Here is a 27,257-nt window from a genome sequence, read left to right on the forward strand (position 1 = left end):
GGGGGGAAAGCGCCGCCATTACGCTCCACTCGCTCCAATTAACGGCGACGAGGCGGCGAGACCGGCTTTGTTTGGACACATTAGCGCTAATTAGCGCGCCCTTCGCCGTCATGCGCCGTCGCTTGCTCGCCTCGGCGACGACGGACGCCATTACGCAGGATCCACGTGCGATGACAATTTGAGGCGATTATGTTCGGGATTACAGGCGGAGATCGATTCTCGGATTCTGAGGACGCGACCCCGGTCCCCCATAAAAGCCGTTCTTCGGAGCCCGGTGGTCGTGCATACGGAACGAGGAGAGCCGCGATCCGTGCCGTGCTGCGTCTCGAGTGGCGCGAAACACGTGGCGCGAAAAGCGCGCGCTATTAACGAGCCGCGATGCAAAAGAGAAACTCCCGCCATTATTTCATCCCGATGGCCAATCCGTGCCGTGAGCGATCGCTCCGCACCCGTGTGATTAACAAGGCCTGAGGATTCCGCAGGGTAATTTGGAGAGAGTCCGAAAGTGTGTCCGAACTGATTTCCCAAGAGGAGCGCCGGATCGGCCCTGGAAACGGGAAGAAGGGGGAGGAAGAGCTTTCGGGTGGATTCCTCCGGCGGGCCATCCCGCTCGTCCCGGGCTCGCCTGCCACTCTTGCCCTAATTACCACAATAACAAACCCATTTCCAGGCTTCTTGGAAGCCCTTGTAGGCTGCCGTCTCATCCGTAATGGATGCCGGGCGGTCGGGCCGGGACCCAGGCGGCTTGTAATGAGAAGCGCTCTCCGCCCACTTGTAGGAAAAGCCGGCGGCCGCAGGGACATTAAGAACCGGCCTTTGTTTCGGGGCTTTGCGAATTATGTTTTTTCATAGATAAAAAAAAACAAAAAAAAAAACATCCGCGAACAGTCGGTTCCCTCCAGATGAGGCGCAAGAATGTCGCGTCGAAACCGGTACGGCGGCGCTCAATGGCCCCAGCGTGCGTTTCCAACACCTTCGACGAATTGTTGACAAACTGCACTCGGGGAAAGTTTTTAAAGGGATTCAATGGGCGCGATTTGAGAAGGCTCGACCTGAGGACGCAGCATGTACCTTGGTGTCCGAAACGTGTGCTGTGAGCGTTGGAGTGCGCGCGCACACGCGGGGATCCCTCGGTACGGATTAGCGGTCTCATTAATATGCTGAAGGAGACGTAACGAGCTCGCAGTGTCTATGAGGTGAGATTGGGGGTCGGTGGGGGTGCAGGGGGAGCTTGCAGTGTCTATGAGGTGAGATTGGGGGTCGGTGGGGGTGCAGGGAAAGTGCGCAGTGTCTATGAGGTGAGATTGGGGGTCGGTGGGGGTTGCAGGGAGAGCGCGCAGTGTCTACGACGTGAGATTGGGGGTCGGTGGGGGGTGCAGGGAGAGCTCGCAGTGTCTATGAGGTGAGATTGAGGGTCGGTGGGGGTGCAGGGAGAGCGCGGTGTCTACGAGGTGTGATTGGGGGTCCGTGGGGGTGCAGGGAGAGCTCGCAGTGTCTATGAGGTGACATTGGGGGTCAGTGGGGGTGCAGGGAGAGCGCGGTGTCTATGAGGTGAGATTGGGGGTCGGTGAGGGTGCAGGGAGAGGTCGCAGTGTCTATGAGGTGAGATTGGGGGTCGGTGGGGGTGCAGGGAGAGTGCGCAGTGTCTACGAGGTGAGATTGGGGGTCGGTGGGGGCGCAGGGAGAGCTCGCAGTGTCTACGAGGTGAGATTGGGGGTCGGTGGGGGTACAGGGACAGCTCGCAGTGTCTATGAGGGGAGATTTTGGGTCGGTGGGGGTGCAGGGAGAGGTCGCAGTGTATATGAGGTGAGATTGGGGGTCGGTGGGGGTGCAGGGAGAGCACGCAGTGTCTATAAGGTGAGATTGGGGGGCGGTGAGGGTGCAGCGGGAGCTCGCAGTGTCTACGAGGTGAGATTGGGGGTCGGTGGAGGTGCAGGGAGAGCTCGCAGTGTCTACGAGGTGAGATTGGGGGTCGGTGGGGGTGCAGGGAGATCTCGCAGTGTCTATGAGGGGAGATTTGGGGCCGGTGGGGGTGCAGGGAGAGGTCGCAGTGTATATGAAGTGAGATTGGGGGTCGGTGGGGGTGCAGGGAGAGCGCGCATTGTCTATGAGGTGAGATTGGGGGTTGGTGGGGGTGCAGGGAGAGCTCGGAGTGTCTATGAGGTGAGATTGGGGGTTGGTGGGGGTGCAGGGAGAGCTCGCAGTGTCTATGATGAGATTGGGGGTTGGTGGGGGTGCAGGGAGAGCTCGCAGTTTCTATGAGGTGAGATTGGGGGTCGGTGGGGGTGCAGGGAGAGCTCGCAGTGTCTGTGATGTGAGATTGGGGGTTGGTGGGGGTGCAGGGAGAGCTCGCAGTGTCTATGAGAGGAGATTGGGGGTCAGTGGGGCTATAGGGAGAGCTCGCAGTGTATGAGAGGAGATTGGGGGTCAGTGGGGGTATAGGGAGAGCTCGCGGTGTATGAGAGGAGATTGGGGGTCAGTGGGGCTATAGGGAGAGCTCGCAGTGTATGAGAGGAGATTGGGGGTCAGTGGGGGTATAGGGAGAGCTCGCAGTGTATGAGAGGAGATTGGGGGTCAGTGGGGCTATAGGGAGAGCTCGCAGTGTATGAGAGGAGATTGGGGGTCAGTGGGGGTATAGGGAGAGCTCGCAGTGTATGAGAGGAGATTGGGGGTCAGTGGGGCTATAGGGAGAGCTCGCAGTGTATGAGAGGAGATTGGGGGTCAGTGGGGGTATAGGGAGAGCTCGCGGTGTATGAGAGATTGGGGGTCATGGGGGTATAGGGAGAGCTCGCAGTGTATGAGAGGAGATTGGAGGTCGGTGCGGGTGCAGGGAGAGGTCGCAGTGTCTACGAGGTGAGATTGGGAGTCGGCGGGGGTACATGGAGAACGTATCACTCCCCCATGTTTTCTCGTCATTTGCCCAATTGCATAATTCATGTATTACACACTCAAGAGGAATCAGCACTTTTACATTTCACAGAATTTATTTTTGACTTTCTTGGCCAGAAAAGCTTCCTTTTTTGGTTTATTTCACAGAAAACCTTTTTCTATTTATCTACAGGTGACCACAAAATAACGGTACCTATACGATTTAACAACTTTTATTTTTAATCGATAGCGGAGATTATGTTTCCACCCATGTCTGTTTGTGAATAGGATATCTCAAAAAGTTGTGGACTGATCCGGACGAAATTAGGTGGAGAGGTTGGGTGTGTAACGAGGACAAATTGATTCGATTTTGGTGAAGATCTAGATCCGGATTTGCATCCGATAATTTTTTTAAGTGATTCTTCACCATTGAGAGATATGGCAAAACCGATATATGGCACGATATCTCAAAAAGTTGTGGACTGATCCGGACGAAATTAGGTGGACAGGTTGGGTGTGTAACGAGGACAAATTGATTCGATTTTGGTGAAGATCTAGATCCGGATTTGCATCCGATAATTTTTTTAAGTGATTCTTCACCATTGAGAGATATGGCAGAACCGATATATGGCACGATATCTCAAAAAGTTGTGGACTGATCCGGACGAAATTAGGTGGACAGGTTGGGTGTGTAACGAGGACAAATTGATTCGATTTTGGTGAAGATCTAGATCGGGATTTGCATCCGATAATTTTTAAAAGTGATTCTTCACCATTGAGAGATATGGCAAAACCGATATATGGCACGATATCTCAAAAAGTTGTGGACTGATCCGGACGAAATTAGGTGGACAGGTTGGGTGTGTAACGAGGACAAATTGATTCGATTTTGGTGAAGATCGAGATCCGGATTTGCATCCGATAATTTTTTTAAGTGATTCTTCACCATTGAGAGATATGGCAGAACCGATATATGGCACGATATCTCAAAAAGTTGTGGACTGATCCGGACGAAATTAGGTGGACAGGTTGGGTGTGTAACGAGGACAAATTGATTCGATTTTGGTGAAGATCTAGATCCGGATTTGCATCCGATAATTTTTTTAAGTGATTCTTCACCATTGAGAGATATGGCAGAACCGATATATGGCACGATATCTCAAAAAGTTGTGGACTGATCCGGACGAAATTAGGTGGACAGGTTGGGTGTGTAACGAGGACAAATTGATTCGATTTTGGTGAAGATCTAGATCCGGATTTGCATCCGATAATTTTTTTAAGTGATTCTTCACCATTGAGAGATATGGCAAAACCGATATATGGCACGATATCTCAAAAAGTTGTGGACTGATCCGGACGAAATTAGGTGGACAGGTTGGGTGTGTAACGAGGACAACTTGATTCGATTTTGGTGAAGATCTAGATCCGGATTTGCATCCGATAATTTTTTAAAGTGATTCTTCACCATTGAGAGATATGGCAGAACCGATATATGGCACGATATCTCAAAAAGTTGTGGACTGATCCGGACGAAACTTGGTCGGTATGATTGGTGTATGTGATAAGGAAGAGTTGATTCGATTTTGGTAAATATCCAAATAAGATAATTTTTAAGTGATTCTTCACCATTGAGTGATAGGGCCAAAAACGATATACAGCATGATATTTCAAAAAGTTGTGCACGACTTATGACAAAAATAGGTGGATGAGTTGGGAAGGCGACAAGAACAAGCGATTTTATTATTGGTTGAAGTCCGGATCCAGATCCAAAGATCCGGCCTATAGGTGGGATACAAAAACGCAGACTGTTAAACTCGGTGTAGGTATGCTCTCTGCAGTGCCGTTCCAGTTCAAAATGACACCTTCGAGACACATGACGCACGATCACTATGGAAAGTTTCAGGTGGATATCTTTCACGTCATTGATTTGATTGAAGTTAGAGCACGGATGGTGGCCTCTACGACACAGGCACACTTGGATTCGACAGGAAAAATTGTTTGTGACTCTGTCACGTTCGGCTGCAGTGATTGAATGGATTTTGTCAGTCATTGCTGTTTTGAGATCATCTATGGATTGCGAGCTTCCATACGTTGTCCTCAAGCATGTAACCCTGAACTCGGTTTGAGTCTTCTTGAAGGATTTCGTTCTCTGGTGGATTTGACTGAAAAATATTGTTTTTTTAGTTTGAGGCAAGGTAGGTAGTTTTTTTTTGTAATTATTCGTTATTGGCAAATATCTCGTCATTACTCCCGCCAGGGAGTAATGCATTCGATCGTGTCCGTCCGTGTGTGTGTGTGTGTGTGTTCGTGAACAAGATATCTGGAAAAGTTCTGAACGGATTTGGATGAAAGTTGGTGGGATGATTGCCCTTGGGATGAGGAAGAATTGATTAGTTTTTGGTGAAGCTCAGGATATTATTTTGGATCCAGGAATTTTTTCTGGAATTTTTTTTGGGAAAGATTTTTTCTGTTTTACTGCATTAAAGCTTTTATTCTTATTCTTAAATGATGTTTTTCTCCTCTAATTCCGAGATATATCAAAATTAATTCTCTGACAGTTAGGGCCTACTTTCTTTTTCATTTATTGTTTTGGGGAGAGGGGATGTTAAACAAAACGTATTATTCCAACTTGACCCACGGCGGGAGTATGCGCTCTACTGAGTGGCGTTCTAGTTTTTTTTATTTTGATGGAACCGAAGTGCTTTTTGAAGAGTTCACGGTAAGGTGTTTATATTGAAGCATCTGAAACGTATAGCGGTTGTAACTTGTAAATCCCAAGCCGACCTGTTTTTACCGTGCTAGGTTTTACCCTGGTGAACCACCCACGGCCGTTCCCGAAGCAGGAGAAAGGACCAAAACTGGCGCTGCATAGGAGCTGCTGCGGAAAGCGAATGATTGCGCCTCTTGATGTGCCATTTGCAGCCCGTTTGCCGTGGGACTCGGACGGTTATCAGACGCTGACCCCACACGCGGGCCTGGCCTTGGCAGCGGCAGGAGGGAGAGGGCAGCACGGCTGGGAAAGGCGAAGGGGGGAGAGAGTCGGTCGCAGCTCTGGGACCTGTCAAAGGCATCAAGGATCTTCAGCTCGCTCCCTATAGCCAGTCAACCGAAGCAAACCATCTGTGCTGACCAGCCCGCTCCCTCAAACCCCTGCAACCTCCGCCGGCATCATCCTCGACCATACGGCGTGCGAGCTCTGCGAGGCTCTCACCTCGGCGAGATGGTGGTCGATTTTTCCAATCACAGTTGTACGAATCGTAGACATCAGCGCAGGGTCCGCTCCATGTGGGATCTTGGCATGCGATGCAAAATCACTCAACATAGTTTTGATCTTTCAAACGAACCAGCAAATGAGTGAACACTTGAAATAGAACGGATTTTAAAAATGCCCTCGAATGCAAAAAGAAAACGCCAATGAGCAATTTAAAATATCATTCCAGGGAATTCTTTATTACATATAGTATTTTATGCAATTGTGATTCAGCAGAAAAAGCTGCAACAGAATTTTTTTTTTTGTAAAGTCTAATATTGCAAGAGGCAAAAGATCAAAAATACGAGCAAAAGACCATATGGAAAACTCATTTCATATACATTTCCTTTAATCCGTGAGAAAAGCTTCCAAAACCAATTCATAACACATCGTACTATCTGCACAATTCATAGTGCCCGAAGCTGGATCTTCACAGAGGATTCTTAGATGGGCAAACACAGAGACACCTAATCAGAAGCCCTAATTTTGGACGGGACTCCAAACATGCGAACGGGTCTCATCGAGCGAAGCAACGGAACGATCAAAACATAACCGTTCTTTCCAGGGTACAAGCTTACGGCTTGGAGTAAATGAACGGCTTCGTTATTTCCCTGTGCGGACGTACCTGCTGACAGCTCGTGACGGCCTTCTCCACGGAGGAGCTTTTTGTTAGCGGCAGCGAAGCGTCACAGCAAGCAATAACAAGGCAGTGGCGGCAGCCAGTAATCCTCCACAAAAGCCCCTGCGGTCTCCGGGAAGAACCTCAAGGTAGGGGGCACACAATTGGTTGGAATACCACTTGAAGGATTCCAAGAATTGGATAACCCCATTGTAACTCGGTTTAAAGTCGAAGGGCCACCAATCAATTGCACTTCTTAATATGAGCAAATATCTACTGGTACTACTACTCCCGGCCTAGAGATGTTTAGCCTGGTTTGGAATCTCAACTGAGTTTTCTAAACTGTCATCCTGGTATTCCGCAGGCAGGATGAGGCATCAACGCGTGTCGTCCTTCGGATGGATGTTAAACCGGTTGTCCCGAATGCTAGCATATAGTTGGTGGGTGTTAAAGATCCTCCGGTATCTGTGAAGAGGGGGCGACTTATCTCCGGCACTCTGAACAAATTACAAATTCCTGCTCAAACCTATAGGGGGCACTGCATTAGCGGCACTCCCAGCAACAATGCAAACCGGGAAGCCACGTGCTGCACACAGAATGGTGATTGCCTGTTCTAGCAATGAGTAAATCACACAACGACGAATGTACTTTCATGAATAAAACTCCCGAGGTGAGGTCTAAAGCTCAGTAAATGAAGGGTGGACACTGTGAGAATGAGCAAAACAAAGTATACGGGTATCGAACATGAACATTCCTGGCACTTCAATCACAACTGTGCAAAAAATATGCTCAAGAATAACTAAAGGCCCTTCATTAGGTACTTTGTTTCAACCTGGACAAAAATCACGTAAAACCGCAACAAATAAAATGCGCTCATTAAACCATAAAGTGTTGAATTTTCTCAATGTCAATCAATAAAACGTGCCGTCTAAATATTACGTATGCAAGTTGAAGAGAGGATCCAGTAGAGAAGTAAATCAATTTCTGATGTTTCTTTTTTTCCTTTTCTTTTTTACAATTCGAGAATTTTGAAAAATTGTTTCAGTAAAGCAATTATATTTAGAAAACGTTTGAGAAAAGAAATGCAGTGCGATGAGATATTTGTCGGAAAGGAATGAGCGGGGGCTGTGAGGGTAAGGTAGTCGCAGGAAAAAGAGCGAAAGGTTGGAAAGACAAAGGAGAGAATAAAGGACGGTAGGGATTTAAAGGTATGGATGGGCCTTTCAAGGATTGGGGAAGGCGGGGGAAGCAGGGGATCAAAATTCCATCACTTTGAATTTGTAATAATTCTAGAAATACACAAAGAAAATGAATCGTCTATAAATTGCAACAACAAATAAAATCTTCCAAGATATCAAACCTCACTCATTCACTTCCACAATCAAAAAAAAAAAGTCCCATCATCAAAAAAAAGAAACAAAAAGATCCTGATAATTTGAAGTCGATTCCAGAGGACAAGACAAAGCTATCTGAAATGAAAGAATGTCCAAAGTATATTGTACAAGATCAATTAGTACATTCTCTCTACCTTGAACCATGAGCTTGGCAGAGCACCGAGGCCAAATTGAAGTCTGCGATGGGAAAACGAATGAAATAACGAAGGGAATAATATCGATTAATGCAACACATATATTAATATCAGTGTATAATCTTTGCAAATATTTGAAGACAGTTCCACAGTATAGATGGAAAGGATGAAACCAGAATCATGAATACAGGAGCTATATCTGAATAAACTAGATTTGTCATGGAACGGGCGAGTCGGGTTGCATCTTATTCGAGCAAACGGGTGAGCATGGGGCGACCCAGGTTAGAAGATGGTGTCGTCGGGATGGACTTGTTCGAAACCATGCTGCGCCGCTTCCCCAAAGTGATCTTGCACATGTTCCACAAAAAGCTGTTGGTCGCAGTTTGGCGGGAACTGCTCGCCACACATTGGGCACTCTTTCCAGTGACCTCTAACATGGATCTCAAACTCCAACTGATCGAAGGCCGGTGGGAAGGCCAGCTCGCAGATTGGGCACTGCTTTCCATTCCTACGGACGAAGAAAGGCCAAACAATGACAAGTCAATTAAAGAGGCAGAAACTATGAACAGCAAAACAAGAACAAACTAGAATGGCATTCGGTAAAGCGCACACTCGCATCACGTGCGCATTCCGAACAAAAATACCATCTTTAACTGAATACACTGCAATTATGGCCCATATACCTGTATCATCCATGCACCCTATTGTGCCAAATACGTTGTCATTGTATGTAGCTTTATCGGTTGATTATTAGGATATGTAACAAGCGCGTTTGTGCACATTAAAGCTACATTGCGTCATCTAAGGTGAATATGGGGGAAAAAATTTAAAACTACATTCCCCATGGCTGCTCGTCGATCATAATAATGTATGAAGTTTCACATCGATCTGATTTTTTAAAACTTTTTTATTTCCAATCTAATATGGCCACCAGACAACGTCACCAATGCCGTTATAAATTTAATTATTCACTCACATCGGGACGTATATCAGATATATGAAGCTTCAGAATTTTGGATAAGGATTTCGATTTAACCAATTACGGCTGGAATACCTTCATTGATGACGTCATCATTATCACCTGACACACACACACACACATATATATATATATATATATATATATATATATATATATATATGTATGTATATATATATATATATATATATATATATATATATATATATATATATATATATATATATATATATATATCCCATGGAGAGTTGGTGACATATGCCAAGTTTAAATTTTTTTTCGTTGAGCTGTTTGAGGGAAAAATGTCCAATTTTTTTTCTTTTAATCCAATATTGCTACTATAACATGTGACCATTGATGTCAGAGTTATCAATAAAATATTATATGTGGGGAATCCATCCTATGTTTAAATTTCGCATAAATCGGACAAGCGGTTGCAGAGAAAACCTTTTTTCAAGGGAAAATATAGCGACACACACACACACACACACACACACACACACACACACACACACACACACACACACACACACACACACACACACACACACACACACACACACACACACACACACACACACACACACCAATCATCTCACAGCCATCTTCAGGAGCGAAACGAAAATAAGCTTTAACATCAGTTCCCAATGAGAACATAATATACTAGTTCCATGTTCAACTTGAGCCATCATGTTCCACAACCAGGGACCAAGAAAGAAAAAGAAATCCTCGAAGCATTTTTCTGGCATCGTCAAACGAGCTAAGTACTTGTGCATGTACTCAGGGCTCTGTTGAAGGGAGTCGTCAAAGTCTGAAGTAGTTGGAGGTGCGTGGTTTTCATTTGGTGGCCTGCGGATGTCACTAGTTTCCCCAGATTCTTCCTCCTCTTCCTCTTCTTCTTCTTCTTCTTCTTCCTGTTGGAGGATGCATATTCAATGAAAACGAATTCCCTTCTAGCTTAAAGCACAGGACACCGTATGGCTTATGAGACGCATCGTAAAATTCCTCGACAATCCTTCATCTACACGTCTAAAATATCAAGGAACAAACGCACTTTGTAGCGGTGTGAAACTAATGGCGGCATGGGGATATTGAAGGAAAGAAAACAAATACCATTCCAGCAAATGTTTTAATTGTTTGAACAGCAAGTTGACATTTGGACAAAGTACAAAATCAAATCTATTTGTACGTCTCACGCCTGCACACTCTTTGCAAAGTAGTTGGAATTCGGCATGCACGCCACAGTACATAAAAAAAGTCGGGTAACACTTTGATAAAAGTCAATTAGTCTTGCGTGCAAACCTAATTAAGCACTCAATTTGTCTCTGGAGAGTCATTAACAGAAGGTAGGCTTACCTTCAGAAGAGCTATTAGTTTCAAACTGCCTGCCATTTCACGAAGCCAGTAAACACTTTCAATTTGGTCCTGGAGTCTTGACAGATGCTCTGGATAAGGAGGCATCAGGGCCTCTGATAGCGAGCATCATCCAAATCGCCATTTTCTCTGTTGCTAAAGAACAATCCATATAATCCATCTCTCTAACACTGATTGAAGGACCTTTAAGCCTTTCAGTGGAAGTGACATACCCTGGGCTTCCAAAGACTGCTTAGAATTGCACCTGCGACATAGCCAACAATTTTACTGTCACAGAACGAACTCCAACAGTCACATAACACCAAATGAAAACAAATCATTCATTGTTGGGCCAAACGGTCACATATGCAGGAGTCACTCCCATAATTGAAGGCCACACCTCCTGGCCGATTGGCTCGCCCCACTCCAAAACCTTTTCCATAAAGAATCACGATTAACGAGCGCGACGAGGCCAAAAATCAAAGTCGAACCAGAATTTTTGACAAATGTTCAATAAGTGACAATGTTGTAATATTTGACGGCGATGTGAACAATAGGTATGTGGGAAGGGAATAAATGGTGTGGAAAGAAAAAAGATTGGCACTTCTTTAAGGAGGATTTAAAAAAAAAGAATCCCAGAGAAAACTGGAATGGCAATCGGTAGAGAGCATACCTCTTCTGTAAGGCTGAACGGTTTACGTTTTGTATCCCAATGATAGGCCAAATCTGGAACCGGACCTGAACCAAAATCTAATCGGCTTGTCCGTGTCACCTACCAAACTAATCCACCAAGTTCTGTCATAATCGGTCCACAACTCTTTGAAATATCATGCTAAATGTCGTTTTTGGCCCTGTCACTCAATGGTGAAGAATCACTGAGAAAAAATAACAAAAAAACTCTCGTATCCACATTCGGATCTTCACCAAAATCGAATCGATTCGTCCTCGTCTCACAGCCAACATGTCCACCATGTTTTGTCCGAATCCATCCACAACTATGATATATCATGTTATAATATCATTTTTGGCCCTATCTATAAATGGTGAAGAATCACTAAAAAATTCTAGTATCTGGATCCCGATTGTCACCAGAATCGAATCAATTCGTCATCGACACACACTCAACCTGTCCACCAAATTTCGTCCAAATCTGTCCGCAACTTTGAGATATCCTGCTGACAAACAGAGAAGGGTGAAAACATAACCTCTGCCCACCTTTGGTGGTGGATGTAGCAACTAAGAAAGGAAATGGGGCAAATACAACAATTTGTCTTTTTCTTTAACAGCCACAATATTCCCACGTTCCTGGTGGTTTGGCCAGGAGACTCGTCCCAAACCTTTCACAATCCGGCTGGCCGGGCCTGATGCTTAACTAAGGTTAGTGTAGGAATTTGGAATTTGTTCAGGGTGCCGGTGATTGCCTGCCTACTGGGATGTGAGGGCTAAGGATGCTGTGGGATTTTGAACATCCACAAACTAATACCAGCAGACATGACATGCAGTTTAACGTCCATCTGATGGACAGCGCACACATTGATGCCTCGCCCTGCCTACTAAACACCGGGATGACAGTTTATAGCTGCGTTGAGATTCAAACCCAAGCTGGATAGCTCAGAAGTGACTGTGCATGTCTCTAGGCCATCCTGCCAGCCCATAAATGTTCAACAAGATGGTATCGAACTAGCGCACTATCTCTGGCACCATCAACAAATTCCGAATTTCTGCTGCCATAATGTGAACATCAGCCTTGGGCAGACAGTCCGTGAAAGATCTTGACCAAAAACTCTCCAACCAACCCCACAAGTTGGGAATAGTTTAAGGCATTAAGAGACAAAGGAGTAGAGATTACATGTATACATATTTGCTGCACGTACATGCAGACACATGTTCATCATTCCACAACGGCACTCGGTACAGAGAATACGTCCGCCAGGCTGAACAGTTTACATTTTGTATCCCACTGATAGGTCATATCTGGATCCGGACCTCACCCAAAATCTAATGGGTTCATTTTTGTCACTTACCCAACTCATCCACCAAGTTTTGTCACAATTCTTCCACAACTTTTTGACATAGCATGCTATGTATTGTTTTTGGCCCTATCACTTACGCAATGGTGAAGAATCATTTAAATTTTTTTAACAATTATCTCATCCGGATCTTCACCAAAATCTAATCGATTTCTCCTCATCACACAACCAACCTGTCCACCAAGCTTTGTTTGAATCCATCCATAACTTTTGGAGATATCGTGCATATATCAGTTTCAGCTATATCGCTTAATGGTGAAGAATCGTTTTAAAATTCTCTGATCCGGATCAATATTCAGATGAGAATCTTCTCCAAAATTGAATCAATTCGGTCTTGTCACATACCCAATGTGTCTACCAAATTTCGTCGGAATCTATCCACAACTTTTTGAGATATCCTGTTCACAAACAAACAGACAGACAGACAGACAAACAGACAGGGATGAAAACATTACCTCCATCCACCTTATGCGGCGAAAGTAAAAATAAAAAGTTGCCATTTATAAGGCGATCACGAGTATAGCATTCCGAGAACCTTTTGAATGTCCGTTGTAGTTTGGGCAAAAGAAAAATAAATCAATTAGTCTGAGCTACATTTTCCTCACTTTATGATTAGTTTCTAAGATTTGCAGGGGTAAGAAAAAAAACCAACCTTTTTTTGTCAAAGAAAGTCAAAAAGAAAAACCAAATGTGAGCAATTTTTAACCACTATAACCAAGGGCATGTCATTGCCATTGAGCAGCTTCTGACAACCGAGGCAAATTTTCACACTCGCGGCTTACAATGCCGGGCAGCACGGCATGCTAAACGGACGGAGCGTGCAGCGCTTCTACAGTTCGGTCAAGTTTGCTTGGCAGCACTCGAATCCCAAAGGAGAGTCATGAGGAACGAGATAAATCATTTCTTCCTCCCTCCCTCATTCCACACTTAAAATAATAAATTATTGCAAAGCACGAGGCTCCTTTTGACAAGCCGAGCATCAGGCTGCCCATCGGCACCTGCCAGAGACCAGCAGACCATGGACACCACTGTCGGGAGAGCAGCCGAGCAAAGCCATCCTAAGTAGCAGCCGATTGGCCAGAACGGTGCAGCCACCTGACGTGGAGTTGCTGGTATCCACCCCTTGACACCACACCACCACTAATAGGCTCTCGGCCAAGGAAGGGGAAAGCAGATGGCCTAAGCAGGCGGGATGCATTATGGTGTGCATGACGACACTCAAGCTGCCGACTCTTGTTCCTCCGATTGCATGCCACTCTTTTGATACCTCCAGCATTGCTGGGAGGTCAATACAGAAACATCTACCTCAGCGTACTTACGCGTGCCCCGTGAATAAAATAATAATAATTGAAAACAGCATGCAGATCGTGTGAGACGAGCATATGCAAAAGGGCAAAAGGACCGCCGCCCCTGATAAATAAGCCTCTGGTTAACGCCCTTCATTCAGAAATCTTTATTAATAAGCGCTACTGTTGCATTGGCAGAAAATCCTGCTGTCAGAATAAGCCCGGATTCGTCAATGCATCCGATCTTCAGAGACCTTTTCAGGATCACACCCCCATGCAAACCCTTTCTTTTTTCAAAGCAACACAACCACTTTGTAATCCTCCAAATCCTCTGCTAACGGCAGACAAATAACAGGGTGTGTGCAGTGTCTGAAGGGATTCGATAAACAGCTTATTAGCGCAAGTTGGAGTCGACAGCACAATTACCAGCAATGCCTGTCCGGCGGGGACTGGCCCTGAGAGCATTTTTCCCTGAGCATAACTCCAGCCTGGCGAACGACAGATGCATGTCACACAAGCTTTAAAAAAAATAAATCCAAGCTCGCATCTGAGCACCGTCTCCAAAACACAACGCGATGGCAACGTCGTACAAATCACAAGCAATGACAATCGCAAACAATAAAGCACTCACGATTACTGGCAAAAAAACGGCCATGGTGGTGGACCTGGCGTGAGGACAATGGAGTGGCAAACAGAGGTTGCACGTTAAAATCTGGCTGAACAAAGCAATCTTACAAGAATCGCATCATGAGCTTCTGGAAGCCATGCTTGTTACATCAAAATACTATGTAGCTATCATATTGTCTGTATAAAAAAAAAACCATATAAATAAATAAATAAATAAATATATCGCACCCGTATCCGAAGAAAAAGGTTCAGTATGGCATTTTTAATATGACATAGGAAAAGCCAAGAAACAAATGAAACCCATTAGAATTAGCCTTTAGAATCATTTAGAACCCTTTATAACTCTCATTATAACACTTTAGAACCCTTTAGAAACCATTAGAATTACCCTTTAGAACCCTCTAGAATTGCACTCTAGAACCCATTAGAATCACTTAGAACCCTTTAGAATTACCATTATAACCCTTTAAAACCCTTCAGAATTACCCAAGTTAGAAACCATTCAAATTACCCTTTAGAACCCACTAGAATTATACTCTAGAACCCTTTAGAAACCATTCAAATTATCCTTTAGAACCCACTAGAATTATACTCTAGAACCCTTTAGAATTACCCTTTAGAACCCCCTTATAATTACTCTTTAGAACCCCCTTATAATTACTCTTTAGAACCCTTTATAATTACTCTTTAGAACCCCTTATAATTACTCTTCAGAACCCTTTACAATTATCCTTTAGAAAACATTAGAATTACCCTTTAGAACCCTCTAGATTTGCACTCTAGAACCATTCAGAATCATTTAGAACCCTTTAGAATTACCATTATAAGCCTTTAGAATTACCCTTTAGAACCCTCTAGAAATGCACTCTAGAACCCTTTAGAATTACCCTTTAGAAACCATTAGAATTACTCTTTAGAACCCCTTATAATTACCCTTTAGACCCCTTATAATTACACATTAGAACCCTTTAGAATTAAATACACAGTGGTTTATAAAGGCTCTTCTTCATTTTTTACGGACAGATGGAAGGAAGGAAGGACAGCCAAATATTGAAGCGGTTTCACCGCTTAAAAAAGAAAAGAAAACCCATTTGGTCCATTAACTACATTCAAAGAGGGGGTAATTTGTCCGACTCTCATGATTCGATCTCTACATGGTAGCAAATCCATACCCTGTAGTTGACTCCTATTTCCCTCAAGGGAACTTGTGATGGGCACTTAAAAGCCACCTGTGATACAGAACAGTGCAAACACCTGACTGCTGAAAATCCTTACCAGCAAATAAATAATAAAAAATCTGTAAATAGTGCATTTTAGGAACTAGAACCACTCGCTCCCTTCAGGAAGATTGGCAAGTAGTCTCGCCCCACCCCCCATCCTCAAAAAAGGGTGGGGAGAGGGGAGGGGTCAGGGGGTTACCCTCTGTACTACCAATACGTATGAAAAATTTGGTGGAGATCGGACCGGCCCTGTTTTTTTGTATGATTTTCAGATGTACATACATACTGGCCCAAATGTACATACATACTGGATGTACATACATACTGGATGTACATACATACTGGTGTCTACAAACATACATACATACATGAAGAAGATTTCATGGATTCCCTATCCTGATGGTGGCAGCAGCGTCACACTGTGACCTATTTCCATCCGGCGGCTGGATGTCTGGCTCTGAAAAACTGTTGACAAAATCCCATGTTTGGCCTTGACAAACATGCCTTCCATAAGAGGCCCTGTCAACTCTGTACAGTTTCTCTTTAGGGCGGCAGTCTATGTCCTTGGGAAGGGATTTGATCACAGGGCTTTGTTTTGAGTTCTTTGATCTTTGAGGAAAGTATATTAAGCCGACTACGGGTTCTGGCTCACTGAGATGCTGGAGCCGGCTGTGTAAGAACCATGATGGTATACTAAGTGGTGTTACTAGCCTGCACACCACGTCTTCCATGCATGTATCCTTATCTATTAATAAACCTTTGGTACACTGTCCGAGTTTAACAAGGTGCTTATTCCTGAGGTGGGGATTAAACCCCATGACAAAACTGGCGACGAGGATGGGATTCGCCCGGAGGGGAGAGAGACTAAGTCGTTGCTCAATGGCGGCAAGGTTTCCGGGCGCCCTATAGAGAGGTGAGAACTTTCTCGGTACAATGGTAACTTTTTGCCGCCATTTAGTGAAGGATTCTGTCTTTGCTTGATCTCCGGCACATATTTGAATGAAAGGTAAACGGAACAGACACGGTGCAGAGATTTGTTAAGGATAAGGGTGGGTACAAGTGGCTTGGGGCCTGAGCACTTGTGAGTGTTTCCAGGAGGATTGGGTAATAGCCCAGACACTCGGACGCGCTGTGGATGTTTCAAAGAGGCAGGCTTGAAAGACAGTCTGTACACGTGTGCGCGTGGGGGTCTGGCAGGAGTGTCACAGTTGGATGTGTTGCGAGTGTCTCTTTAAGGGACAGGTGGTACCTGTATACTCGGACGCTCGCTACACTCTGCCTTGAGGACCTGAGCGACGGCAACACTCTACGGGTATTGTCGCGCACCCGTCATTACTCGGATTAAGCGATTTTTTTTTCATAGCGTCATAGCGTCATAGCGTTCATAGCGTCATATCGTTCATAGCATCATAGCGTTTCATAGCGTCATAGCGATTTTTTTTTTCATAGCGTCATAGCGATCATAGCGTTTCATAGCGTCATAGCGATTTTTTTTTTCATAGCGTCATAGCGTCATATCGTTCATAGCGTCATATCGTTCATAGCGTCATCACGTGATCGCTCTGAGCGAATCAGCGCCCACCTGCTCTGATTCCGTTGATTCCGTGCGCTGAAATGCGCTGAGGTAAATATGAATAAAAAATATGGATCGTCAAATATTTTGAGTTCGGCCATGTTCGTCCCACGCTCAATGGCCATGTCTATGTCAAATATCAAGCACGTAAGCCTCTCCGTTTAGGAGTCTATCGGTAACATCACACACACACACACACACACACACACACACACACACACACACACACACACACACACACACACACACACACACACACACACACACACACACACACACACAAACTGTGTTTTATATATACACAAAGAATTAAGTTAAGCACGCCCCCCCGTTTTTTTACAACCACGCACATTACAAGTTTGTTGTCGTCAAAACAGTGTAATATACCCATGATATTGCTATATTTTCTGGAGAAGTGATATTATGGTCACATAAAAACATAACAATCATGCCGTTTTCAATATTTTATTCTGAATAATTTAAGGTGAAATTTTTTGGGAATTTTAGGCATATTTTCACCTCAATTTAAGTATGGAGCTATAGGTCCATCACGGACAGTGTGGATGACGTTTATGTTTTCTAACGTACAGTCATTGTTCTGAGAAGACCTCTAGCGATCTTTGCATCAATAACGTGTGTAGGACCCACGTGATCGGATCACTGACTCAACCAATCACTTTTTTTCACTTTGATCACTCAATTTCATCAATGGATAATTGCTAATGTCATACCAATCATTATTTGATCTCACATACCTTAGAATATATGCCAATGTATACATATACACAAAGAATATATATTAGGGGGTGCTTACCTTAATTCGTTGTGTAGGGGTGCTTAACTTAATTCTTTGTGTATATATAGATTGTATGTGGATGGGACGACAATAAAGTTTATTGAATTGAATTGAATGCGCACACAGAGGTGAAATTGCAATGTACAAAGGATGCGCTTTCTCTCATTGTTGTTACCTAGCAACAGGATTGTGATGTGATGCGGATGTGTAATATTTTTGCATTTAAAATGATTATTGAGATATTCTAATATGATGGGGCAGTAATGCAAGTGTATATGAGAAATATGTGCTTCAGATTTGAGTTGGAGGAGCGAGACAACATTGCACGGAGCAGGATGGGAAAAGGCCATGAGTTCCTCCTTCCTATTGGGAGGTACTGTGATGAACTGTTATCAACTAGATAAATTAGCATTTGTATTAGGGAATGTAGCCAATGAGTCGATGGCGGCAGATCATGCATTGTTAGATGCTGTGGTGGAGATGAGAAGAATGACAATGCGAAATAGAGTGTCCTTGAATCGTCTTTTAGCGGAAAAGGGGGGGGAGTTTGCGGAATTGTGGAAGGTAGATGTTGTGCGTGGATTCAAGACCCGACGCAGGGAGTGCAGGCATCAAGAAGATGAGGGAGATAAGTACCAATTTTAAGGATGAAAGATTGGACAGAGAGAAGTGGAGAATAGGTGCCTGGTTGGAAAGCATCTTCGGAGGATGGGGAGCAAAGATAGTTCATTGGCTGATGGTGGCCGTGGGACTCCTCATAACGATCATCCATGTTATTGGATGCTTGAAAGTTTTGATCCGTGTGTGTATCAGCAAGTTTTGCGATGTAGGTACAGGTGAACAAAACATGATGGTCCAGGAACCGGAGGAAGATGCACGAGACATCCCCACAGACGCACGAGAACTGCCACTCCCTTCACCCCTGTCCGAGAACGGTGCGAGGGTGCAAGATCTGCCACCTCCCTCTTCCCACTCTGCCTTGCCCTCAACCCTTGACTCTGAGTTAGCTACATCTTTCACAGCTGGCACGACAGCCCGAATCCAAGAGTTGACTTCACAAACCATGCGTGAGCTGGGAACAGCTCTGGAGCAAGCTGACGATTCCAACTCGAGCGAGGGTGAAGGGCGAAGATTGTGTAACGTTGGGCTTTAAGCCCATTACCATCTGCGCGTACCGGAAGACGGGGTCATGCGTGAATCCTAAAAGGGGAAAGCTTCGAGATGGGTGTCTTGTGTTTTTAATAAAGGCGTTGCTGGTCGCCACCGTATTTCAAAAATATTACACTGCCTTGTTCAACCAAAGAGCTTCATTCACACTTCGCTTCAATTGAAAAATAAAGGCAGATGCCTGCTGCTAACTTGATATTTGCTTTATACTTGTGATGTAATTTTAAAAGACCCTGCCTATGTAATGGGCCTTTGGTTGTTTTTGCTTCTTGTATGGGAGACATTGGTCTACCCACATGCTTTTCAAATGACTTTGCATTCATTACTCTATACTTGCTTATTAATCATTTATAAATTACATATGCAAATGAATAACCATTTCTATATATTTAGTACACTTAGTGTTTCAATTGTTGCCCTGTAATGGAAATTCTCTCTTTCTCTTTCTCTCTAGGTCTTTAAAGGGAAGGGGAGCATGGAGGTACTTGCCTATCGTTTGCGATTCACCGCCCCACTTCATAGGGAGGGGCCTGGCCCACCCCATTGCACGAGTGAGTTCCCTTGATGGAAGGGGGGGGGGGGGGTCCCTTCACTTGACTATGGGGTGCAAGGTCGATCGCGAATAACGGCAAAATACTTCTATGAATCCCTCGTGGTACACGGGTGATAATAAAATCTCTTCTTTTTAAGATGTTTATTAAAGGGGGTTTGAAGAAGATTTCATAGATTCCCTATCCTAATGGTGGCAACAGCGTCACACTGTGACCTATTTCCATCTGGCAGCTGGGTGTCTGGCTCTGAAAAACTGTTGACAAGATCCAATGTTTGGCCTTGACAAACATTCCTTCCATATGAGGCCCTGTCAACTGTACAGTTTCTCTTTAGGGCGGCAGTCTATGTCCTTGGGAAGGGATTTGATCACAGGGCTTTGTTTTGAGTTCTTTGATCTTTGAGGAAAGTATATTAAGCCGACTACGGGTTGTGGCTCGCTGAGATGTTCGAGCCGGCTGTGTAAGAACCATGATGTTATACTAAGTAGTGTTACTAGCCTGCATGCCACGTCTTCCATGCATGTATCCTTATCTATGAATAAACCTCTGGTACACTGTCCGAGTTTAACAAGGTGCTTATTCCTGGGAAAGGATTAAAACACACGACATACATACATACATACATACATACATACATACATACATACCTTATTTAATATGGTATCGCTGGTAGGATAACATGATGATATCGTTACGGTTTTTAGAACCTTCACTAGTAAATTTAGTAAATGTACCCCTTATAAATATTCCCCTGTAAATATCCCCCTCAATTGGCTGGTTAAAGATCGCACCCTAGTTAGTCCATGAACAACACGTAGCGAACTGTAGGCCCTCTTCGTAGTTATTTCATTATTGTGTGTTTCAGTTAAGGACCTGTTCCCAATAGTTGAATCTGCGTTGCATTAATCAAATAAGATAGGCCCTATTCCGTTCATTTTGCGACGTCCCTCTCCAACCAATTGTGGTACGCGCCTCTGCCAGCCGCAGCCGCCTCAGCGCTCGCCCCAGACGCCATTGCCCATGTGCTCCATCTCGGAGAAGAAGGGGGAGGAGCCGCCGGATCACGGGCGTGGCATGTCGACGCGTCATCGGAGGTGGAGTCAGCCAGCCCTTACCGGCCAACCAGCACCGCGGTGAGCCAATCGGTATGCGTGCCCTCGGAGCCCGCGGCTTGATACGGCCGACAGCAATAAAAGCAACTGCAAGGGACTGCTTCAGAGAGACGCGTGAGGAGGTTCATGAGAGAGTTGGACAGAGAAGGTACAAGGTCGGTGAGAAGGCACGAAAGAGAGACGTGATCCGGAGTTGGAAGATGAAGGCAAGGGAGAGAGGAGCATCCCAATCGCTGTATGCAACGACCACTTGCAGTGAACGACACGCGCTCGCTGCCTGTCAGGGTTTCCCGCCACGACGCGAGTCGACCCCTGGAGCCGGACCTCGACGCTACCGTCTGCCTGGGCCTTCTCATCCCCTCATCCAGTGATTCCTGCCTGCTATTCCCCTTTCGTGTGAGTCTGTGTTTGTTCTGTCTGGGCGTTGATAAGTAAGACTGTTTTAAGGCTTGCCCTGTGTATCTGCTTTTTCCTCCTTATATATTCCCTTCTTTCGTTTCCACTTGTAGTCCATGGGCCAGGCCAGATATCGGTACCACCTGGGGTGACCAAACCTAAGTGGTACTAAAATGTTTATTGGGTCAATATAAGTACATTAAGATGTGATAGCCTTTCCACACTGGCAGCTTTGTCAGTTTTTTGTAAAAACTTCAAATTCACCCAATAGCGGCATTGCGTAATTAATTTAAATCTTGCGGTATGCAAAGATCACATCTAATTTCAGTCAATACAGAACTAAAACCATGTGAGAAATGCTACTATATTGTAATTATTAAACACTAGGGCATGCCCGTACTATATATAAGCTAGGACGTGCCCGTACGTGGGTGCCCGTTCCTTGCCAAAAAAAAAAAAAAAAAAAAATTTGTGTAGGGGTGTGTGTGTGTAAACATCCTAGGGTGTGCCCGTACGTGGGTGCAAAAAAACATGCGTGCAAACAACAACAACAAAAAAAAACTTTGAAACCACGTGGCAGTAACGACCACAGAACCCCCCCCTCTATTTACATGAATGGTTTGGTCCATTCGCAATGACCACAGAACCCCCCCCTCTATTTACATGAAATGGTTTGGTCCAAAGCGAACGGCTTGCGGTGTTTGGTAAAGAAATCGCCATAGCTCGGTAACTACTTGTCCGATTAATTTCAAACCTTGAAAAGGCACATCCTCGGGTCCCCAGCAATATACCTGGCAAGTTTAAAGTATATCGGACCCGTGGTTGTCGAGAAACAGCGGTCACAGACAAACATACACACATACACACATACACACATACACACATACAAACACACATACACACAGAGATTAATGGAATTATATATAGATCAGAGCAAAATAAATGCATTTCCTATTTGTCTGTACTTTCTTTTTGGATAATTGTGTACTCACGTTCAGCTTTTTTTCTAGGAAGAGTTAATTGCAGATAGATGTAAGCTTTTTTTTCAGCTCCTTTGATGGAACTGGTGAGATATCTGGCTATGTAAGTTATCTTTTGCAGTTCTAATTAAGGTTAATTAAGTTTGATTAGTTAAGATCAGTTAACTATGGTAATATCCTTTCCTTTTCTAGGATTAACTTACCAGTGAGGTCAAGATGTGGCAGATCCTAGATAAGATTTTGTTTTGCTTTCAATGGTACTGTCAGAACAAAGAATGCATTGGATTGCTGGAACATGGATTGCTGCTTGTACATTGCAGGTGTCTACTGTAGTGTGCTGACGTCCTGAGGTGTATATGATGGATCCACCAAGTAGAGATGAAGGTGCCACCCTGCCAAGGAAGCGAGCACGCACTGACTGTATCATTCATTGCTCTAATGAAGACTCCGACTCCCTGGTGTCACCACAAGATCTGGACTCATGGAACACTTTGCTCAGGGCTGCAGAGATCAGACAGCATGCTCCACTTCTGGATATAGCCAAAGGCATTGAAGAAGGACAAATACCACAATTGCAGTATCATTGCAAATGCCGTAGCATTTTCACCATGAAGAAGTCTCTTGACTCTCTCCTTTCCAAAGACCCCAAAGATGAACCTGGAGAGGTCAGTTCAAGATCAGCTGGGGATGCGCCAGGTACATCAAGAGTGTATGATAAAATCTGCATTTTCTGCAACAAGTCGAGCAGATACCGAAAAGGACACAATACAAGGGAACCCTTCATCCAGTGTGTTGAGTTACGTGCAGATGCCAGGGTTCGCAACGCAGCAACCAAAAAACTGGATCCAAGAATCCTTGCCTTACTGAGCAGAGACCTTGTTGCTGCAGAGGGACATTACCACAAGTCATGCTACAAACTGTACACAAAAGACGAGTCTTCTGCCAGCTCTGGTGCAGGTGAGGAGAATGAACAAAGAGAGGATGCAGAGTATGAGGAAGCAGTGAGAAAAGCCTACGAGGAACTCTTCTTGTATATCAGGAATGAATTCTTTCCCAATCCTGAAATACTGCCTATGACAGACCTCACAGGTAGGCTAGAGAGATCCATGAACGCACATGGCATCACCCAAATGAAACCCTCAACGAAGAAACATGTTCGTCGTAAGCTGGAAAGTGAGCTGGGAGGATCACTCCACCTTGTCTCTGATGAGAAAGGAAAGATTCTCCTCTATCCAGACAGCCTTTCTATGGATGATCTTGCCAAACAAGCCCACAACATGAAGAAGGATCTGCAAGAAGCAAGGACTGCCAGCTCTGGAGATGTCTTAACCAAAGCAGCAATGCAGCTGAGGAATCAGATCAAGAAGCAAGACGTCAGTCAAGCATGGCCACCCAATACAGAGCAGAGTGTCATTCCTGAATTGGTCAAGGAATTCCTGTGTACCCTGCTGACTGGAGAGTGTGACTGTGCAAATCTCTCCAAGAGAGTCCAACGTCTTTCCACTTCTTTTGGCAGTGATTTGGTCTTTGCTGTCCGGGAGGAAGAACCGGACAAGGTTCCTGGACATCACCAAGCTAAGCCATGCACTGGGAGGTACTGTCTGTGATGCCTTGATTGGTATGCATGCCTTCACGGGCTGTGATACAGTCAGTGCATTCGCTGGCCGTGGGAAGATGACGACCTTGAAGCAGGTGAAGTCTGACAAGACCTACCAGGAAGCTTTCATGGAACTTGGACGTTCATGGGAAGTATCTGCAGAACTATTCCAGAAGCTACAGGAGATCACCTGCCATATGTACATGCCTTCTAGCCGCACATCTGAAGTCAACAAGCTTCGATACCAACTGTTCTGTGCCAGACGTGGAGAAGTTGAGTCAAGTCAACTCCCTCCTTGTGAGGACTGTCTATTCATGCATGCTCGCCGTGCAAACTATCAAGCTGCCATCTGGAGGAGATGTCTGCAAAGCCAGCCCTATGTTCCAAGCCCAAAGGACTGTGGTTGGACAACTGATGAGGATGGGAAGCTGGCTGTTGAGTGGATGCATGGCTTGCCTGCACCAGATGCTGTGCTGCAGCTGCTCTCCTGCAAATATGTGCGGTCATGCAAACTACCAGCATGTAACTGCCTCAGCAATGGCCTGAAGTGCACAGACATGTGCAAACTACAAACGTGCAGCAACCAAGCCAGTGAAGAAGAGCCAGAAGTGGAATTAACTGACTGATATGGATGACGGTGATGATGAATAACTTGGTGGCATAATTATGCACAAACAGAAACGTGAAACTGTACTTCATTTAATAATGTTAAGAGCCAAAGAAAAAGTGTCATGGATGCATGTTGATTCTATTGAATCAAAGACCTTGCTTAAAACAGGAAACCTAGAGTCTGATTTGTCACAGGGTGTGACTTGACAAAAACATAAATATTTTGTTCAACTTGCATAAATATTTTGTTAAGTTAAGTTCGAATTTTTTTGAAAACAACCCACTTCATCTACAAAATCTGCCTTTATGTACGAGAATGACTGCCTACATTCGTGATACTGGTAAGAAAGGATCCCTATGTGGTATTTTATGCTTGTCTATGACTGAACTGATTCTTAACAGAAAGATTGTGGTGTGAGAATAAAGGATAGTGGTAAAGTGTGTGTTCACGCCTTTCATCCATGGGGCATGTCCATTACAAGAAGTGCTAAACTCTAAAAGCTGTGAGTCTGCAAGGGCTATCATATCAAAATGCAAACTAGAGACATATAGCAAGTTAAAAACACCAAAGAGAATTAGTCACCCCGGGTGGTACCGATACTGGAAATTTGGGATCCTGGCCCATGGACTATTGTAGTGTAGTAAATAAATCATATTTGTTCTTCCTTCACCCTTCCTTACTTTGGCTTCTTCTTTCCCCCGATCGCTTTGGTCCCTTCTTCCCATTGAATACCTGTGGCGCGATTTTGGCCAAACGCTTTATAGTCGGGTTTAGTCCTTTGTTAACGGCTCGAGCTGCGGGTTGCTAAACCGCTCGGCAATCCACCATCACATCCGCGGTTCGAGCGGGGACTCATTTCACTGCTTTGCGGAGAGATTGGTGAAGGTATTTGGGAAATCCTTGACCAATCACCCTGGCCAATCTCATCCCGCAAAGGAGCGAGATAGTTCCAGGACTCGGACGGCCAGCTTAAAAGACGAGGGGATTAAACCCCCCTCGGTAAGGGGAGTGCCGAAACCGAGATCCGTAACAATATCAAATCTACAATTACACTGTTCGCAAGATATACTTTTGGGTAGGTATGTCAAATTCCAATTTCTATTGATGCAATGTTTAACAATTAAATTATCCTGGTCTTATACATAGACAAAACCTTTGATGTAGACCAGCATGACTCAATAGATGAGAAGCCCATAATATACTCGTGAGAGAGACCTCACCAATCCCATTAAACAGCTTTTGTGTCTTCGAATAGCTCGGAACAACATTCAAATGTTCCGTTATTACCTCTGCCTCCGAAGTTGGACAGAGTTTATGTTTTTACCCATGTTTGTCTGTCTGTGAGCAGGATATTTCAAAAAGTTGTGGACTATTTTGGACGAAACTTGATGGACAAGTTGGGTGTGTGACAAGGACAAATTGATTTGATTTTAATGAAGATACGTATCTGGATAAGATAATTTCTTTTAACTTTTAAGTGATTCTTCACCATTGAGAGATTGGACAAACCACGATATCCAGCATGATATTTCAAAAAGCTTTCGCCGGATTATGACAAAGCTTGGTGGATGAGTTGGGGAAGTGACACGAACAAGCCGATTCGGTTGTGGTTCAGGTCCGAATCCAGATCCGGCCCATCAGTGGGATACAAAATGTAAACCGAATCTCCCGCGATGAAGCTGATTGTGAGGGCCTTTCACTCACTCATCGCAGGCAGGCAGGTGGTCTTTCTGTCTTCTACTGACTCCTATCTGGCCTAGATCCCCCAACTCTATCTGTGCTCTGTCCCCAAAATACTCCTACAGGTCGCACAAGATCTGCCAGCAACCCTCTTCTGGTGAAATTGCCAAAATCAAGACTGTCTGCTCACCCTCACTCTTTCATTCCTCTTTACTCCCGCTTCTAGAACAAACTCCCTCACTCTCTTCAATCCCACTCCTCCCTCCAGGTCGTTAAAACAGCTGTTCACCACCATCTCTTATCTTCCCCCATCCATAACCTTGATCTTTTCTACCCCCGTAAATTTACCCCATATCCCCTTTTTTGAAATACCAACTCCATTCCTGGAAGTCCTAGCAGTGTCCATGTGTTTTATATCTCTCCCACCCCCCCCACCCCTCCCCATGCCTCCTACCCCCAAGCCCTCTCCCTCCCACAGATCTCCCGATGTCCCTGATCTCTGCTGTTGCACTTGTGTGCTTCCCTCTCTCTCCCCATCTTTTCTCCCGCTTCCTTTATTGTATGTTTTGTGTGTCTGTTTTTTTTGTGATTAATATTAGCTCTTACACGAGCCCCAATCTTGTATATATATATAAAAAAAAACTTCAGCCTTGAGGAGGTATGCGTTCTAACGCGTGCCATTCGAGTTGTTGTTGTTGTTGTTGTTGTGTTGGAGAAAGTTGTGCAAGAATTGTCATCGGCTAAACAAAATTTGCATCACACATTTGGGCATCTGACTCCATGACTCCAACCATTATTTTTGCCTCTTTTATTTTTAATTCAGTTCGTTAAATTTTGTGTGGTGGTTGGAATTTAAACTCGCATCCTTTCCACAGGTAGAATTTTAGAGCCAACCACAAGTTGCCATAAGGTCAATGAGAAAACAAAATGCAGACCGACATCAGCGTTTGCTAGATCCTGGCAAACAACATGAAGCGACGGTGTGTTGCATTTTCGGATTCCCCAGGATCCGAACCCACAACTTCAGATAACAAG

General features: G+C 44.7%; 1 protein-coding gene across 9 annotated transcripts in view; it reads right to left on the minus strand.

The window, feature by feature from the left end:
* Positions 1–6,290: 6,290 nt before the first annotated feature.
* TAX1BP1 (Tax1 binding protein 1) overlaps positions 6,291–27,257 on the minus strand; it is a 249,415-nt gene continuing 228,448 nt past the window's right edge. For 4 of the 9 annotated variants that reach the window (XM_078779689.1, XM_078779687.1, XM_078779686.1 and 1 more), the window contains 2 exons: positions 10,025–10,158; positions 6,291–8,773 (listed from right to left, as the gene is read on the minus strand). In XM_078779689.1, coding sequence (XP_078635815.1) covers positions 8,548–8,773; positions 10,025–10,158 — 360 coding nt within the window. In that variant the 3' untranslated portion in view covers positions 6,291–8,547. Of the gene's footprint in view, positions 8,774–10,012; positions 10,159–27,257 lie in introns of all 9 variants that reach the window. The other 5 variants (XM_078779688.1, XM_068119756.2, XM_068119755.2 and 2 more) reach the window with 2 other exon arrangements.

The sequence above is a fragment of the Myxine glutinosa genome, chromosome 6 (assembly GCF_964187855.1).
Source record: "Myxine glutinosa chromosome 6, kmMyxGlut1.1, whole genome shotgun sequence".
Lineage (NCBI taxonomy): Eukaryota > Metazoa > Chordata > Myxini > Myxiniformes > Myxinidae > Myxine > Myxine glutinosa.